The sequence below is a fragment of the Thalia democratica genome, chromosome 4 (assembly GCF_965202585.1).
Source record: "Thalia democratica chromosome 4, ktThaDemo2.hap1.1, whole genome shotgun sequence".
Lineage (NCBI taxonomy): Eukaryota > Metazoa > Chordata > Thaliacea > Salpida > Salpidae > Thalia > Thalia democratica.
The window spans coordinates 41,431,550-41,450,156 of NC_139168.1; the positions used below are offsets into that span (position 1 = coordinate 41,431,550).

The window sequence follows — 18,607 nt, forward strand, 5'->3', positions numbered from 1 at the left end:
GAGAAAACTTTTTTTTTGAACTTTAAGCTTATCAAATATGTAAAATTTAAAGAGTTTATTTAACTTACAAAAATTATAGTTAAACACTTACTTCTAAATAAAAAAGACAATTAATAAAAATAAACTTAAATAAATTATAATAACGAAAATTTACCTTCTTTAACAAGGGAATACCTCCAGGGGTAAATTTACCCCTGGTTAAGAATCGCTGCCTAAAGTTATTCCATGAATAAAAACACTAAATTAAAGCATTCTTTATGTAACATAAACTTATTAATATTTTACGTAAATATAGCAATATAGAGAACTGAATTAGTTAAAACTAAAAAACATTAATATTAAATATGTTAAATTCAAATGATCATTATAATAGTAAAATACAGCAAACTACTATTCAAATTTGTTAGTATTATGCACGAAAGTTGTAACTTAGTACGATAAGAAACTGCATATTACCAATTAAGTATATATTATTCATATGTTATGACACTAAAAGTGTTAAGGTAAGTTTAATGTACTGGACATTTAAAATTTTTAAGCTTTCAAGCTTATTGACTACGTTAGGTTTAGGTTTATATGTGATGTTTCATTTTTATATTATTTTGAAAATTTTAACTTACTTTTAATGTTGTAACTGTAGTTTTAATTTCTCCAAACATGTTACGATACAAATTTTTACAATTAATTTTTTATCTATATTTGTGTTTCCAACATTAGGTACTTCAATACATTTTGAAAACTTAATTCTTCTTGGTTACTTTAATTTCATTATTTTTTTTAGTTTCAAAACTATTTAACAAACTACTTATAATATTATCTAGATAGTTATTCCTTTATAAAATATTTTAGTTCGAATACTTCTTGTTTAAAAATAACGTTGGTCGACGAGACCATATTTGCCCTATCTTAATTCAAAAATAACAAATAATTTTACCTGGTTAGATCTGCTGAACTAAAACTTAAAAAATCGATTATCACTTTTTTATACAAACCTAAGGTACTATTGGGTTTCTTCATCTAATTATTGTATCTACAAATATAATTTATTTTTGCCAACTTCATAAATGAAGACAATATAAATATGTAATTTATTGTAATGTAATTGACCTAGTGAGATTAGAGGCTACATAAATATTTTCAAACAAACCGGAGTTATGTAAACAATATTATTTTGATTATAAAGTTTCTTTATTTTTAATTAACTCACCATTTGGTTTTGTTGTATTATAGTTAGTTTAGTAAATGTTTTTGCGTTGATTATTTTCTACTTTTGTTAATCTCATTATTGACTAATTAGCATTAAGATATTCTTTTGTTGTTTTTAGTGAAAAACTATGGTTTAAACCTTGTTATTCTGCAGTAACGTTTCTGATGATATGTAGTGAAAATATATTAAAACGTTATGAATAGCATCTGAGTATTTTATATATGTTTCGATTAAATTACAATAGACTGATGTTTGTGTTATTAAAGTAATTTATTGAACTATTCTAGAACTTTTTATATAAACAAAATAAGCTTAGATTTTATATTAATGCAATTTTATTTACTGTGTTTTTTTTATAAAAACTACTAATGACTAAAAAAAAAATTAATATTTAAGAAACACATATATCCGAAGTTTTGTGTATTAACTGGTATTTTAAATTGTATTTTTATTATTGTTTGTAAAATAGTACTTATTGTTAAAAGTTATTGAAACTGGAATATACTTGAATGAAATTATTTTTTAGTTTATGTTATTCTAAAAAGCTTTATATGTATTAAAGCCTATAAATGTAAAAATAAATGGTATAAATGAATTTTACCTTTAAAAATGCAGAGGTTTATGTTTAAATATTTTGATTAACAAAAATGGAATTAACTATGTACTGTATTTTATTTAAAATCATTAGGAATTTTATATGCTCGAAAAAAATGTTTATCAAAGTTTTTGAAGTTTAAAAAATATTTAATCTTTAAGAATCTTTAGCTTACTCTTTAATAAAAAACTAGTGTTGTTAAAGGATAACTAATATTAGTTATTAAAGTTGTTGTAATAAGTTTAGCTAACCAATTTTTTTTTGTTTTAGTCATACAGAAGTTTTTCAAGTTTTCCACACCACCAAAGAGGTACTTAAAAAGGCGCATTAGCAGTCATTTTTAAAGTGCAGTCGCTTCCCACGTAGGCATATCCTTCTGCACTATTTAACTCAGCATTGTTCTTAACCTGCGGTAAATTTACCCCTTGTTCCCTTGTTTTAGATGGTAAATTTTTGTTATTATAAATTTATAAATTTTGTTTTAATATATAAGATAGGATTAAACTGTAATTTTTTCAAGTTAAACAAACTCTTTAAGTTTTACGACTTTTTACATTTAATAAGCTTAAAATTCAAAAAATCTTTCTGTTTCTTAAAATTAAACAATATTTTAACCAAATGGGTTATTTTATTGGTTTTTATGTTTTATGTCTTAACTACGTGGTCTCCAGTAACTTACTGACTGCTATACTTACGAGAAGTAAATAATATACTAACAGTATAAGTTACAAAACTATTTCCTAAGTTATGAATAAAACACACTTTGAATAAATGCAATTTACTTTATTTTCAATAATAATTCTTAGTTCTGAAGAAAGAAACTATTAAATCACGACACAAATAAAATCTATAAAAAGTATCAACAATCGTAAAGTTACATAAATACTAACATCAACTCCGCTATGTAGACGTTTTCTTGATTCTCAGTAATTGAAGTAAAACGTTACTTGATCGTACCGCGTAATAACTTTGCAACTAACTTTAACGCGTATTTGAAAGACAAAACGCCGATATATACTCGTCGGAATGAAATTAACTCCTTTAAGTAAACAATAATATTTATTGTTTTAAAAAAATTGTTTTGAGAGTTATAAAAATTGTTTTGGAAAAGCTTGTTTTGAGAATAATGAAAATTGTTTTTATTATTACAAAAAATTCCATATTTATTCACGAGCTTTAAAATATTAAAATGAAATGTTAGTTTCATTACAATATTTTGTATATTGGGGGTAATTTGGTAATAACCTTCCAAAAAGGGGCAAAACATGAAAAAAAGTTAAGAATCGCTCCTAACTAAGTATATTGTCCTGGATATATTGTCCCTTTTAACTAAGTATATATAAGTATAGTCCTGGACAAGACGTTAAAAGGTATACAAATGGTGTGCGACTCGATAACCGAAAGGTCCTTCAAGAAACATGTCCTAGGACTAAATATTTTGAACGCTTTTTTTTATTCTTTCAATAAATAACAATACTGTTATAAAAAATTTAACTTCAAATGTTATGCTATAAACTCCTATAAATATTTATTTTTAAGTAAGTGTAATAAACTTTCAAGTAACGTGTTAAACAATTTACTTATCTTTTTAAAATTAATACTAAAGGTTTGAAAAATTTTGTGAAAATTTTAAGTATGTCTTTGCAATTCTTACAATATCTGTAGTTTAATAAAAATAAAGTATTAAAAAACTAACTTAAGTAAAAAGATCCAAAAAGCTTTAAACTATTCCCCTGTTTTCAGATGCTATCCTCAAAATCTTTTCTACGTCTTATTCTCATGAAAATATTCGCCATAGCTCTCCATTGATATATTAAAGCTCTTTTTATCCTCTCACGTCTGTCATCTCTCTCTATCCTTCTGAAATAATAATACAAATTCACACTAACACTTTTTTTAGTATTCTACCAGCTCCTGTTTCAGTTCATTATCTTCTTCTTGTTCTATGTACTTATTTACTTAAATGAAACACTCTTCCTTGCTGGAGCTTCGTTATGTGCTTTTGAAGATCTTTCGTCCAAGTTTTCTACTTTGTTTTAATTTTGTTTCGTAAAATACATTATATTTTTAATCAATGAATATGAAATGATATATCATGGCCTTATCAAAAGTAAGAAAGTATTTATAGTTTCATTATTGTTAATGATCACTTTACTTAACTGTTACTGATTTTTTAAAAGGGAAAATATTAGCGTATAAAACACGTTTAAACAGTTTAATTAAAACAGTTAAACATTGTTAAGTTGCATAAAAATTTTTATCGGATTAAATGTGAAAAAAAAAAACATATATATTAAGTAGAATTGAAAAACAATTCCATTTACTGTTTAAAATAACCATATCTTTAATTTTTTGAATTACTTACAATTAAATCTTAATTTCTTTATCAAATGTTTAATGAAGTGTAAAACAGTTTTGAGATTGTTAAAATTTAAAGCTAAATTATATAAGATTGCAAATAACAGGTTAATTAAATTAAAATCTATTACAAGAATGAGTTAATAGTTTGTAAGTAGGGCTATCTTTCCATTTTCAGAAACTTGCGTATTTAAATTTGGTTTTTCTTTTTCGATCAGCATTGATTCTAAACTTTTACATTTCTTTTACTGTTTTAAATTTCAGTCAACTTTTTACAAAGAACCTAAGATAAGGTTCGAAAAGCTTTAAGTAGATAAATGTATTAATATTAAAAAAAAAATTATATAAAGTTTCACATAGTATTTATTAACAAGAAAATTCCTTTCTACAACATAATTACTTCAAGTGAAATACTGCCTTTAAAACTATATTCAAAATAAAATTGTGTTATGATAAAAAAGCAAAGGTTTCACAAAAATGTTCGTTTTTTTTACAACTTCATTTTTATCATTTCAAACCTTTTTGTTTTCAAAAAAAAATTTCTAATATAAAAGTTTAAAATTAGTTGCAGTATCTGTGACAAATATTTGTACTTAACTGATTATTAAAGTTATAAAAGTGTTTTTTTGTTTCTTGGAACACATTAAAAAACACAAATACAACTTATAAAATATAATAAGTTAACTAACGACTAAAATGACTGCGATCAAAAATGGCGATAACAAATAAAGTTTAGAGCTAAATGTTAAGCAGTGTTTTTCTACTTATGAGCTGTTTAAGTGGTTTAATTTTATGCTGCAGTAAGTAAAAATGTATTGTTCACTTTATTTGGAAGTTTAATAATTGTATTTTACAAATCGATTAACATACTTTTACTTAAATAATTTTATGTTAAAACCTTTAACTATTTAAATTCTAAAATTTAAAGGTACTAAACTAACTAGTTTTATTTCAAATTTAGATAACCGATTGTTTAATGAGATTAGTTACCTGAATACTTGTGTACAACTACAACTTGTTTTAACTAAATTAAAAAATCTTGGAAACGTACTTTTAATCCACAAGGTCTGAAGTTGTAAACAAAAATAAACAATTAAATTTGACTTATATATCTCTTTAGGCCTATGTTTATTAAGTTTTATTAATAGTACATTTTTGCTACATAAGTTCTCTGTTTTGACTTGGCATGTACAGATATTAAAAAGTAACAGTCAAGTTTAGTGTATTTAAAAACAGAAATTTAAAATGTTTTATCACAAAAAATATATTTCAAACATCATTGTTTAGTTTTTTAATCTATAGTTTAGTTTAAAATATATTATAATTAAAGTTATAAGTCTTTCTTTAAGTTACACAATATTGATATTAAACGTTTAGAAATAAAAACTAATAAAAGTTTGAACTTTTTTTTTCGTATATGTCAGACTATAAAAGAAAAGATATAAGATAGGGCACAAAGCTGCTAAAAAGCATAATCAGAATTTTTATTAGTAAACCAACATAACTTAAAAACACTAGCAAACAAATTAAAACGATTTACTTTTATTTGTTACAAAATAAACTCTTTGAAAATTTTGATTGTTTAAAATATACTTTTTAGAATCAAAAATTTAAAAACATGTAGTTTTGTAGACTTCTGAAATAATTTTTTTAGATTTTTAAAGTTCAAAAATTACTAGTATTACACAAAAATAAATTTACAATAAAACTTTATTTTCAATAAAACGTATGCTGTAACTACACAGACAGTCAAAAAGCTATGAAAAGTAATATGGCTTGTGTGATGTTTTATTAAAAGAGACTAAATATCGCTGCTGCTAATGCTGGAAATAACTTTTTTAGCTTTTGATTTTTTAGTATAGCTAACTACAACTCCTACGAGAATTCCAAGACAAATAATGACCACAACTAGAATCACACCGACTATCAATAATACAGTTCTTCTGTCCAGACCTGTAACCGCATATTTTTTTAATAATAAATTATCAGTACAAAAAGGTTTTATTTAAACTTTTTTAAAATTCATATAGGCTGAAAACAAGTTACCCTTAGATAAAGTAGAATATTGTAGAAAGGCATTAATTATGATAAGAAATTTATAAACTGTATTTTTTTTTTTTTAATTTAAGATGTCTAGATCAAATTCTACTTTACCTACTAGAACTATAAAAGAAAAAAAAAGTTTTGAAAGTAAGTTTATAAAAAGTATTACTTATAAATTTTTAGTACAATGTAAAATAAAAAAGAGTAAATATATAACTAACATTTTAGTTTAATTTTTTATGCGTTATATTTTAAATTCTATTGTTTATTTTACTTTTATAACATCTTTAATTTTCAACTTTACTCGTTTATACATTTATTGCTTATTCTAAACATATTTTTTATTGTTGTTGTAAATAACAAGTCCTGATGGACAAAACGATTTGTTTTGATAAATTCAAATCATAAATTAGCTATAGATAAGTTTCTTTATAAACCTTTAACAAAGGTTTTTGTGAAAAAATATAATTTGTACATGATTTACATATAATTTAATTATAAACAACAAATTTTAGACCAGACTGAATAGTAATATTTTTACTAATTTTGATTTAGATACTGTTGTATACTACAATTTTTATTATTTAGTTTTAGCAACAAACTAAAAAAATTTTAAACAGACCAGATTTTTTTTCACCTTGCGTCTCATCATTAGTTTCAGATACATCATTGTACTCATCCATAAACTCTTGTTCTGTCTCTAGTAAGTTAAGCCAATCGTCATAAATTCTGTTATTTACAATTAAAATTCGCTGGGAATTAATACTTGCTATATTTTCCATGGAGTTTTCATCGACATCTCTGAAAAGTTTTAGTTATAAAATGAGTCTATTGTAAATTATCTCACGAAAAACTTATTACAGCTATAAACTAATGTTTGAGTTTAGTTTATTATTTTTAAATGACTTTTAATTGGGTGCACGACTGTTCAAATTCGGACAATTCAAATTCCGACAACTCAAATTCTTAAAAAAAAACTGAATGGGCCACCAATAAAATATTAATGTATGTTTGTCAAATATAAAAAATACATATGTAGGTCCAATTGCTTTATAGAAACCATTTTTTACTTTTGCAAAAAATTAAGTATTTTTTGATATATGGTTTAAATAAAATAAAATACTTAGATATTTATAGTAATTTTAAAATATATTTAAAAATATTCAACATTTTCTACAAAATAAAAAGTTGCTTTTAGATTTTAACAAGATCTACATATGTATTTTTAATTTTTTTTAAATTTATATAACTTTTTGAACTATAGTTTTTTAGATATATTTTTTTTTTGAATTGTCGGAATTTGAGTTGACCGAATTAGAATTTTCATGTAACCCTTTTAATTAGTAGTGTCATGTATATTAAAGTTTTGATACTAATCGGACTGTAGCCAATGCTTAAAATAAAAGTAACCTTAATTTATATTCCAAATATTTAATTTTATTCTTTTTTGTGAGATTTATAAGTGCAAGTAAAATTAAAAAACTTAAAACTGTGTTTTTTCAGCTTTATCATGATCATTTTAAAAGGGCTCAAGGGCTAATTATAAATTTAAAAGCAGGTTATCAAATACTGTATTTTCTTTTGTTTAACAATTTTTAAAACGCATTACTAAAACAATAAAAATATTTATAAGTTTTTTAAGCATTTCTTTTATGTAGTCTAAGCTTTCTAGTTAATATGTCTTAAAATTACTTCGAAATAATGATAGTGATTAAACCGCAACTTCTCAAGAGAAAATAAAAAAGTAGTTTTAATAGAAAAAATACATCCTTTATTCTTACACTTTCCAACTTTATTAAAAATTAAGATAACAAACGTTTTATTATTTTAATTTAAAAAATATATGATTTTGTAACTAAAATCCCAATTAAGTTACAGCTTGTTTTTATTTTTGGTGACCGCTTTAATTTGAAGAATTATAAAATTTGGGAGCTCCGAAAATACTCGAACTACACAATTTAAACTTTTCTCATTTCATCTGCCTTCAGACTACGTATAATAAATTCATAAACGTTTTTTTAAATACTTCTATAGTCTGGTAACACATAAAATTTATTTATTAAACGTATTTTATATTCTGTATAATGTTTTAAAGTTATATGGTTTTTGCTTAGTTCAAATATCTGCTTATAAACTAAATTATTACGATCAAACAAACCTTTTTACTCTTGCAATATTGTTTGAGCAGGCGCAATCGTTCGCTGTGTTGTTACAAACCTGAACTTTGCAGTGAATATAAACTGATGTCATGCTTTCTTTCCACTTAAATACATTGAAACAAAATTTAACATCATTTGAGTCTCCGTTATTTAAAAGTACGCTATTTGATTCATCTGCTAAACATCTAAAATTGAAAACTAAACTATAATCTATTCTTACTTTTCATTGTTTCGTTGTTGAGTTACAAAATAAAACTTATAAAACTATTGTACGAATTAACTTTTATATAAAAAAAATCAACTTTAAAAATTAGAGATATCTTTTATAATTAAGCTGGCAAAAGCTGCTAGTTTACTAGTTTTCTATAAAAAAATAACTTTAATAGTTCTTGTGTTTATCATACCTATAATAATTTTTTAAACCCACCTATTTTCAATGAGGTTGTAGTTGTTACCATCTCCAAGCTCCTCATCTGATCCCCAACATTTTAATGTCGAGAGGACAAGCTCTTCCGGAAGCTCACCAACTATGTTGTTTTCTGATTGACAAGTAATTTTGAGCTATGGTTTGTCAGTGTTGTATGTAGTTAATAATTCATAAAATTATAAAAAAGCAAAACTTATTAAACAAAAAAGTTTAAACATCAATAAAAGCTATTTTTTGTAACTACTATTTGTTTTTAAGATTTTAAAATATAAAACTGATATGTTGTGCTTTAAAATTTTCTTACTAAGGATCTATTAAGTCAAGCACTTTAATGACAGTTTAAAGTTTTACAAAAATTAAAGTTTGATAAAGGTTGTAAAAATTTAACTCGTAAAATCTTTAAGAAATTATCAAAAATTTTAAACTATTTGAAAATTTAAACAAACGTACGAAACACTAACTTATACAAACTTCTTCATTAACTGCTATTACTGGTCTTAAACTAAGTTTTTGTTCAAACTTTTGGGTTTTGAACAAATCCATTTGTAATGTAAACTCTCCATAAGTTGTGTCAAAATCGACAGTACTGTAAATATTTTAATTAAAACTTTAGTTTGTTTAATATTTTTCAAAAACGGATATAAACAAAAATAAAGAAAAAAATTAAGTTTTTGCTACTAATAGGCAAGGATTTAAAGAAACTTTTTGATAAACTAAAGAAATATTTTAGTATGTAATAATTTTTAGTTGTTCTTTAAACCAAAAAAATGATACTTTGAAATAAATTTTAAAAATGTTTTTATGGAAACATGAACAAAATATCTACTTATCTTATAAATTTAAGCAGCCTAATTTGGTAAATAAAACTTAATAACTACACGTATACATTTAAAAGCTATTTTTAAATGAATATTTTTTAAAGACTTCATAATATTTAACTAACGTCACTGTAGGCTTTATAGGGTCAAATGAAACCTGGTATCTGCCTGAATATGAGCATTTAAAGTCAACTAGTACTACTGGTCGTTCTATAAGTTTTCCTGAGTTAGGGTGGTAGATTACTTTTTGGCTAAACACAAAGTTTTCGTCGTCCATCTTTAGTTTTAACAGTTACAGTTGACGTTTTTAAAACATATGCAAATAAAACCTAGGTTGAGTGTACAATTTGTTGTGGTCATGTTAGCCTTTATTACTCTAAAAATACACAGACTATAACTCTCAGAAAAAATATAAAAAAGTAAAAAGTTTAGATTGAAACCTTTCGTTAAGCTTTATTCTAAATACTTAAAATAATGGAAAAAATATTAGACGTATATAATATTTTTTTAAATGTTAAAACCGCTGAGATTAAGAAAAAATATCTTAGATTAATTATCATAAGCAAATAAAATGTATTTATTTATACGTATATGTTTATGCATTTTTATATATAAAAAATTAGACTAAACAATATTTGCTTTTTATTTAACCTTATACTTTTAATAAATTATAAAAGTTTTTGTTTTATCAATGAAAAATTTATCTTAAAGTCTGTAGTAAGTAGTCTTAGTTTGAATTCTTAAATTTTTTGGACAGTATGTGATTTTAACTTAAAAGAATTGTTATTACAGTTTAAGATTACTTAGCATTAGAATATTAATTTATGTATTATTCTAAATTAAACTCAGGATATATTTAATATAATACCAACTGTTTGTTTGTTTATTGAACGACAAAAAAAAACGCTCAAAAAATTTAGTCAAAAGGGCCTTGTGTACGAAAAAAAATTTCAGTTAACGAGTAAAACACCACGGATACATTTTAATGCCTTGTCCAGGACATTTTTGTAGATATACTTATAAAACATATTCTAAATAAAAGTAATTTATTATAATTGTTTGTTTCAATAACTTTTAAGAACTCATTTAAAGATGTAAAACGTAGAAACCGATGTGTAAAAAATCAATTTTTACTTAAATAAATGAAAGCATATCTACTAAAGACTTAATATTTTTAGATATACTACTAAACTTTGATTGATAATACAAATTACTTACCTCGAGTGAAAGTCCACAGTCTACAAATGGAGCGTCGATTCTCAAATGAAATAAATTTTCTCTCTTAACTGCTCTACAGTTCGGACTTTTACTAAAATGAATTAGCTTTTCATCGGAGCTAAGATTCATTTCGTCAATTATTGCTGAATTAATTTCTATTTCTATAGCCTGCTTACCGCAAGATATCACCGGTGCAGCTGCAGATGAATGTATTTTATTAACTATGAGTGATAGAACTTGTACCTTCTTATTTTCTATAAAAAGTTTTAAGAAAATATTTTTTCTATAAGTTTTACTTGAAAATTAGATATTAATGATATTTTTTATAGTGTTTAACGAATTCTAAATAATCAGTAATTTAAATTAATTATGAATTTTAAATATAGTCACTGAAATTTAAAACTAGTATTTTATTTACCACAAACTCAAATAGTATATTTGTTTTTGAAACGATAAGCAAAACTCTTAAAAATCAAACTTGTTTAATAAATAATCAAACACTTTAAACAAACCTGCATTTAAAGTAAAGCAGTAATAATTTCACTTACAAATATGACAGAAATCTCCTACAAAATCTGATGTACAGACACACTGATAAGTAGGAGGAATGGATGCTGCTTCCACGCAAGTTCCTCCATTCTTACACCTGTTCTCATCACACGAACCTTCGTATACCTTTGCTGTATTGAATAAGGATTTTAAATTTTAGTTGCTAACTATTTAAACTATTACAAGTAATAAAAATTTTAATCGAATTATTCGCAATTTATATATATATATATAAATAGTTTATTGCGAATATTTAGATTCAAAAGAAAAAGTACATATGTTTCATACAAAGAATAAAATTGTTTGTAATCCTCAGCTGTAGCACGAAATGCATTGCACTGTGCTTAACAATTATATAAAAATTACACAAAATACAAAAAATAATGTGACGTAATTATGAAAATTTGAAGAGGAAAAATTTTAATGCAAAAATTGAACTTCTTTATAAACAAACATCTAAAATTCACTAAACTACAAATAAGTTGCTATAAAATTAAGTATTTCATAGTTACGAACATTTTTTATTTTAAGAGGAGCTTTTACATATGTCGACAAGACGATATGAATTCGCTCCTCTTATTTAAGCAACTCTCTTTTAATTACGCATACATAACAGTAACCCTGTCTGTAGGCTCTGCTTAAAATAATTAACTGCCGTCAATATATATATATATATATATATATACATATACATACATACACTACGTTTTACAAATACAATCGTTTCACTGTTTGTTAAACAGGACAGCTCTTTAGTTTGTTTATTGTAATCATATCTTAAAACATGAATTAAAATGTACATAAAGTTAAGCAAAAATTTTAAGGATTGTTACGTCACTAAATAAATCATTGAAAAATATAAGACACTCTAAGTTCGCATAAACGTTCAAAATTATTTAAAATAGAAGCTTGAAAAATGTTTACAATTACTAAAAAGTTCATTTCGTTTGTTTAAAGCTAGATTTGAGTTAAATTTTAAGACCTCGTATTTTTCCGTATTGCAAAGAGAGCAGCCATGTTTTAAATTGAATTTGTTTTTTGTTAGTGCTAAAATTTTCCATTTAATTATAAAGTCTGTGTTGTTATCTTTTAAATTCCAACTGTAGTTTGCTAGTTCTGTTGTATGTATTTTGTAAATGTTGTTGAATGAAGATTTGTGATTTCTATATCTTCGTTTATAACTGTTTCCCGTAGGTCCCACGTAATGTTTGGTTGCTTTATTGGATGTTACTGTTGCTCTATAGATTATGTTACCAAATAGGCATTGTTTTTTTAAAGGGCAAGGTTCTTTGCGGCAATTGCGTTACTTTTATCGTTTATATTGTTTTTGTTTAAAATTTTATTGTTGTGTGCCATTTTGCTCGTACAACTTTTATGATATTTTAATTGTGTTGCGCTTTAATATTTTTTATACGGGTGATTTTCATCAAAGGATGTGCTAACTAAGTTTAAAGACTGATTGCCTATTTTAAAACTTGCAGTTAAACTAAACGGTGGGTTGAAATTGGGTTCAGTGTCTTTTATTTATTTTTGATAGAGTGGTATTGTCGTATTTCAAATTATCTTTGTAATTGGCTGAAATTAATGCTTTTTGATATTCATTTTTATATTGTTAAAAGATTCTTCATATCTAGATAATTTTATAAGTCTTCTATTTATTGTTTCGGGTAGTTGTTTTATTACTTGTCGGGAGTGCTTGTAATTGTTATTTACGTATAAAATTAGTAAGTTTGGTTTGTTGTAGGGTTGGTAAATTGAGTTTAAAATGTTGAAGAATGTATATAAAAAATCTTTTTAGAATAATTCTATTGATATTTTAAAGCCGTTTTGTTTAAATATTTAGCAGTGTTTTTAGCTGATCTCGGTGATTTGCTTCTTAATATCCCTAGCTCGTCATATCTATATAATCCGAGTTCATTATCTGTAAGAATTTTACTTTTTTATTTCATTCAATAAAAATAACCCTATTAAATCGCAAGTTTCTGTCCCGTTAAGTGATCCCATACTGACATTAAATAACTGGTTTGAACTTATTTTTCCGAGGTTTGATTTTTATGTGTTGCCACTTGTGTAAACCCATAAAACTTTTATTGAAAATAAGTATAAGAAAATCACAATTAAATTAAAAAATAGTAATATATTTTACTGTACAACTTTTTGTGTAATTTTTCAAACTCGAACACTTAAATTAGTCAACAGAAACAACATTAAGTTGTGCAAACTTTTGTAACATAAAGTTGTATAATTTTGATTTTTTAAGAAAAAGCCACAGAATTTATTAGAATCAGTTTTGTAATGCATAGCTTTTTGATAAAAAAATCTAATTTAAGACAACTGTATACATTTTAGACCTATTTAATTCGTTTAATTTTTACGACACTAAAAGTGCTAAAGAGTACATATATGTCATAACTATCTCTCAGGAATGCAAAACTAAATATAAATGAATACTAAAAGCTAAGAAAGCAGGGCCTTTTTTAGCTGAAGAATTAAAACAAAAGCAAGTTTCTTCGCACAAAAGTGTCTGCAGAAACGTACCAAGCTACGTACCTGTACTGCACAAAAACCTTCATTATTACTACGTCATAAAATTTACAATAATTTTAAATTTTAGAATTTCTACAAAACGTGGTTAATAAACTAAAACTTTACTGAGGAATATATGAGATATAAATATCTCATTTACGAAACAGCTGTATAAAACTGTTGTAAATTATATATTTTAAAAAGAAAAAAATATATAAGTAATAGTTTTAAATAAATATTACTTTGATAAACATGAACTTATAGTATTACTCAATAAAAATCAAAACGTTTACTTACCGACTGGTTAAAAAACAACTACAGTAACCTCTCGCTTATTTACGCACATTGTGTCCACAGAAAAAATTCGTAAAGTTACAAGAGGTACCAAATATACATACTATAATGGCTTTTTTTTGATACTGCTTGTAGTTAAAAGCAGACTTTCCTAATTTTAACAATTTGTTTACTTTATTTACAAAAATAAAACCAAAAGATAAAACTACATAAATTAATAAAAAGAATTGAAATTTGTATAAAATATTAATACTGGTAAATTTTTTTTACTAATTTGAATAATAAGTAGCTTTTATCCTTATCTTTATTTGTATGTGACTTATTTGATACTTAACATTTATATTCTATTCTATGTACTTAGAAAAATCTTTTTATAGTTAAGCATTCGTTTAAAATTTAAAAATGGTGTATTTTGCTAGCAAGTTTCATTAGATCTCTTTTAAAATGTTTATTCATATATAGGGCAAGAGTTCTGTATTATTTATTTGTGTTTTAAACTCTCATTATTTCATTATACTTTCATTATTTAAAACAGTCAATATTCTTTCAGATTTTTGATTTAATCCCTTATTGTTAATATAATTTCTGATATACTGAGGTATAAATAAATGTTTATCAATAATTCAAGGAATATAAACTTACAAAGTCCAAAGATTTAGAGAGGTGAGTTAGCATTAAAAAACATATTTTAAATTTAAAAATATACAATAAACCTAATTTGTTCAATATTAAAAAAATTAAAACTTTTATTTTCTTAATTTTTTCGAGTTCTAAAATGCGTAATTAAATGAGAGTGCGTAAAAATGCAAGAGGTTACTCTACGAAAAGTTAGCAGTCATGTTAAAAATTCTAAAAATGTGTCAATCTAATAAGTTTATAATGTTGATAAAGGTTCAAATTGTATAAATGCATTAGAGCAAAATAAAGGTTCTTAGTTGTTCATAAAACAACATATATTTCAGGTAGTATTACGTTGTATACTAAACTCAGTACAAACTCAGTACAAAATTAATTAAAACTTGTTGCTAAAACAAAGTTTAGAGTTTTTGAATTATGCAACTTGAACGTTTACATTTCACTATATATTGTCTATTTAAATGTAAAAGTTTATTTTAAAAACGGAAAATTTCCTGAATATAAGAAAGAAGTTAGATGACGTAGTGAAACCACTAATGGTGTTTTCCTAATGCAATGTTCAACACTTATGACTACTTGTATATCAGCATTCTTACTAATTGTAAACAGTTTTCACAAGTTTTTTCGTCAACGCAGAGCTACTTGTGTGTAAATTATACTGTAGTTCTTTTTTTTTGATTGAAAAATTTATTTAATATACACTAGCAGAGAACAAATATGTTCAAAAAGTATTTAAAAATTTTGTTTTGATTACAATTTTTTATTACAAAGTTGCATAACTGGTTTTTTCAACTTATCTTTCAAGTGTCTGTCGCTGCTTGTATCCAAAACTACTTTGTTTTCAATTTAAAAGAGTAATAAAAGAGTAATTCTTTTTTTATTAAATCTGAACAAACAACTTTGGTTAACTTTTAACACTTCAACAGTTTGAAGAATTTCAAAAATGTGTCTAAGTACCTATTTTGATACTAATAAATTTACTTCAAGACTTTTATTTATTTTAAGCTTTTTACAGTTAATATAAATTATAACAAAACTTATAAAAAAGTTAAATAACTTTGTAGAACTTTAGCACTATTTTTTTTTAGAATTGTTATTATTTCTCTAATCCAATCAAAGAAAGATTTTGTAAAAGTTTAAATAACTCCAAAAGACTTAAAAGTTAAGCTTAAAAAATACTTTTACGTATTTATAAAGCTTGGTAACTACTTTTTAAAATAAGTTTTAAACCTGTTTGAAAATTATAAGGTTTTTTTCTAATATTTTACCGAAATCAGTACAAATAAAAACTACTTTCATTTAATAATAAAAACATTCTTTTAAAAATTTCTTTAAAAAACTAGTAAGATGTAGAAGCTACAAGTACATTAACTCGACTAATTAAAATAGAAAATAATTATATAAACACTTTTAGTTATTTTGTCAAGTTATTCGAATGCAGCCATCGTTAGCTGAAAGTTATTTTTGATAAAAACTAATATTTTAGATCATTGATAATTTATTATTGTACTACATGTATAGAATTATCAGTTATTTCGTTAACTGCTAACGCTATTATTTAAACAGACTTATTTCAGATTTTCTCAAGGTTCAAGTTTTAAATGAGCTTATAAACTGAAATTACAAAACTTTAACTAGTTTTTTTTTATTTAAAAGTTTTTAAATGTTTCTAATATATGGCTGTTTGTTTTAAGTAAAATTACATTTCTCCTGTAGTTTTTGTACTTAAATAAATATATCTGCAAAAAATACGAAGCATTTCAAGTATTTAAACTAATTTAAACTACAATTGGTTGTTTTTAGTACCAGCTATGTTTTTTTAACAAGAGCTTCTGTTTAATTTATAAAAACTGTATGTTTGATGTTAAGCTAAAATCAAAAAATTTATAATATAAAAAACAAAAAGGAACGTTTTAATAAACGAATTGTTTTTAAAAAAAATTGATTTTTTTAAATTTACTTGTCTTTATTAATTTAATTCTATTTAAGTAAGTCTAATCGTTTTTCTGTTATACATGTTAAAACTACGATAAGAAAATACAACAAAACTTCAAAACTGTCGTTAAAATGTTTTTGAATTATTATATGTTAACTTTGAAAGAGATACAAAGTCTTCTAAACAAACTAAAATTTAAAAACTTATTATTTCTCTAACTATTTAAGGAATTATATAAAACTTTTAACTAACTTATTAAAATAAAACATGTAGCATTGGACTTGTTTTAATTTTGTTTAGTGTGACATTATTCAAAAACTTTTGTTCTAATAACATTTTAATTTTTTATAACAAATAAAATGTATGACAATTATTTTAAATCAAAAACTTGTGCAAATAAAATAAATGTTTACATATATTTTAAGATAAATTAAAAATAGGCCTAAAATATTGTTCACGACAGTCTGGCCACCTATTCTTAACAGCTTTAATTTACTTATTTTTGAAGAAGTTAAACTTTTTTAGTTAGAAGTTTTTCTTTGTTGTAAGCCCTACTTCCAAGTAACCTTATTGTTTTTATGTATAATATAAACTAACTAATATTTTTATTCAGAAAACGAACCTGTCAAAACAGATGGTAGAACCAGCAGTAGGAAGACAAAAAAACTCCCCATCGTTCAATAAACAATTACAACACTTGTTTTCAAGCGTCGATAATCGAAGTTTAAACAAACTGTAAGACTGAAATACAGGCCTACTCTTAACCTGTATAGTAGCTCCTCTCAATCTTTCCGTTTGTGCTAAACCTTTGCACTAAACTTCCTCACTGTGTCCTTAGGCGCTTCTTATAAGTGACGTCACAGTAACAGTTTAACGGTAAATTCAAAAATATTTTTACACGGGCTACAGCGAGTTGAACATAATGAAATTAGAAGAACTAAGTAGTTATAACTCCTTTAGGTTACTTTATTTTATTAATGAATATCAAAAATAAACAAAAATTAACCGGTGTCATGCTTAATTATTAAGAAACTAATGCGAATTTTGTTTATGTAAGATTGTAAACTTATACTAAATACTTTTGTTTGTACAGTTAAACTTGTTTTAAACTATTTGTGAACACTTGTATACAGTTATATAAAGTTTTAAATAATTTAATTAAATTAAACAGGAATAAGTAGAAAGTATATAAGTAATAAGTAGAATGCTAACTTATTATTCTAAAGTTTTTCAAAAAACTGTTACGTTTAAAAAATAAAATAAAATCTTTTCGGTTTGAAAAAAAATTCATATGTCTATGACTCTTAAATTTTTTTTTGAAATGGAGATATTTTATAATGCATTTAGATAAAATAAGGTCTTTTTTTTATATGTTTTTTTTATTTGAACTATTTTTAAGATGTCAACGTCAAAATACATTATAAACAGACTTTGAGTATTTTTAACAGGTATTTACTTTCATCTACTAACTAACTTTTTAGACTTCAGTTAATACATTTTTTGCGCATAGTTTATATCTTAAAAACCATAACATGTAACAAGTAACATGACTGCCTTTTTATTTCTAGACAAGTTTTTATTACCAATAAAACTTTTATTTATGCAGTTTTTTTGCTGTATTTTGTTTAGTTTTTTTTTATTTTAAGTTTACACTTTCCTGAAGCTTATTTTTAATGTTGAAAGTTAGTTAATTTAAGTGTGTGGTGTTTGACACAATGACCGAAAGGTCTTCATATACAGCAGGTCCATAGACCCTATATTTACTAACTATTTTTTTACTTTCAATAAACTACTCATATCTACCGTAAAAAAAGCTTTTACGAACAAAATGTTATCATAAT

General features: G+C 24.2%; 1 protein-coding gene across 1 annotated transcript; it reads right to left on the bottom strand.

Annotated features, from left to right (window-relative positions):
- Positions 1-5,561: 5,561 nt before the first annotated feature.
- LOC145834316 (ZP domain-containing protein-like) lies at positions 5,562-17,543 on the bottom strand. The gene is made up of 9 exons (XM_082941715.1): positions 17,389-17,543; positions 11,374-11,505; positions 10,826-11,022; positions 9,733-9,884; positions 9,251-9,375; positions 8,790-8,901; positions 8,362-8,547; positions 6,826-7,004; positions 5,562-6,113 (listed from the first exon to the last, which is right to left on the bottom strand). Exons 1-9 carry the CDS (start codon positions 17,438-17,440, stop codon positions 5,962-5,964), a joined length of 1,287 nt encoding a protein of 428 aa, XP_082797841.1. The 5' UTR covers positions 17,441-17,543; the 3' UTR covers positions 5,562-5,961.
- Positions 17,544-18,607: the final 1,064 nt, after the last annotated feature.

Bases quoted from the DNA above. Each gene is read 5' to 3' on its own strand.
- LOC145834316 (XM_082941715.1), bottom strand. From the start codon at position 17,440: ATGGGGAGTTTTTTTGTCTTCCTACTGCTGGTTCTACCATCTGTTTTG. The intron at 11,506-17,388 runs GTTCGTTTTCTG...TATTCAATACAG, and splicing joins TCTACCATCTGTTTTGACAG to CAAAGGTATACGAAGGTTCG. The intron at 8,548-8,789 runs GTGGGTTTAAAA...TTTCAATTTTAG, and splicing joins TACAACCTCATTGAAAATAG to ATGTTTAGCAGATGAATCAA.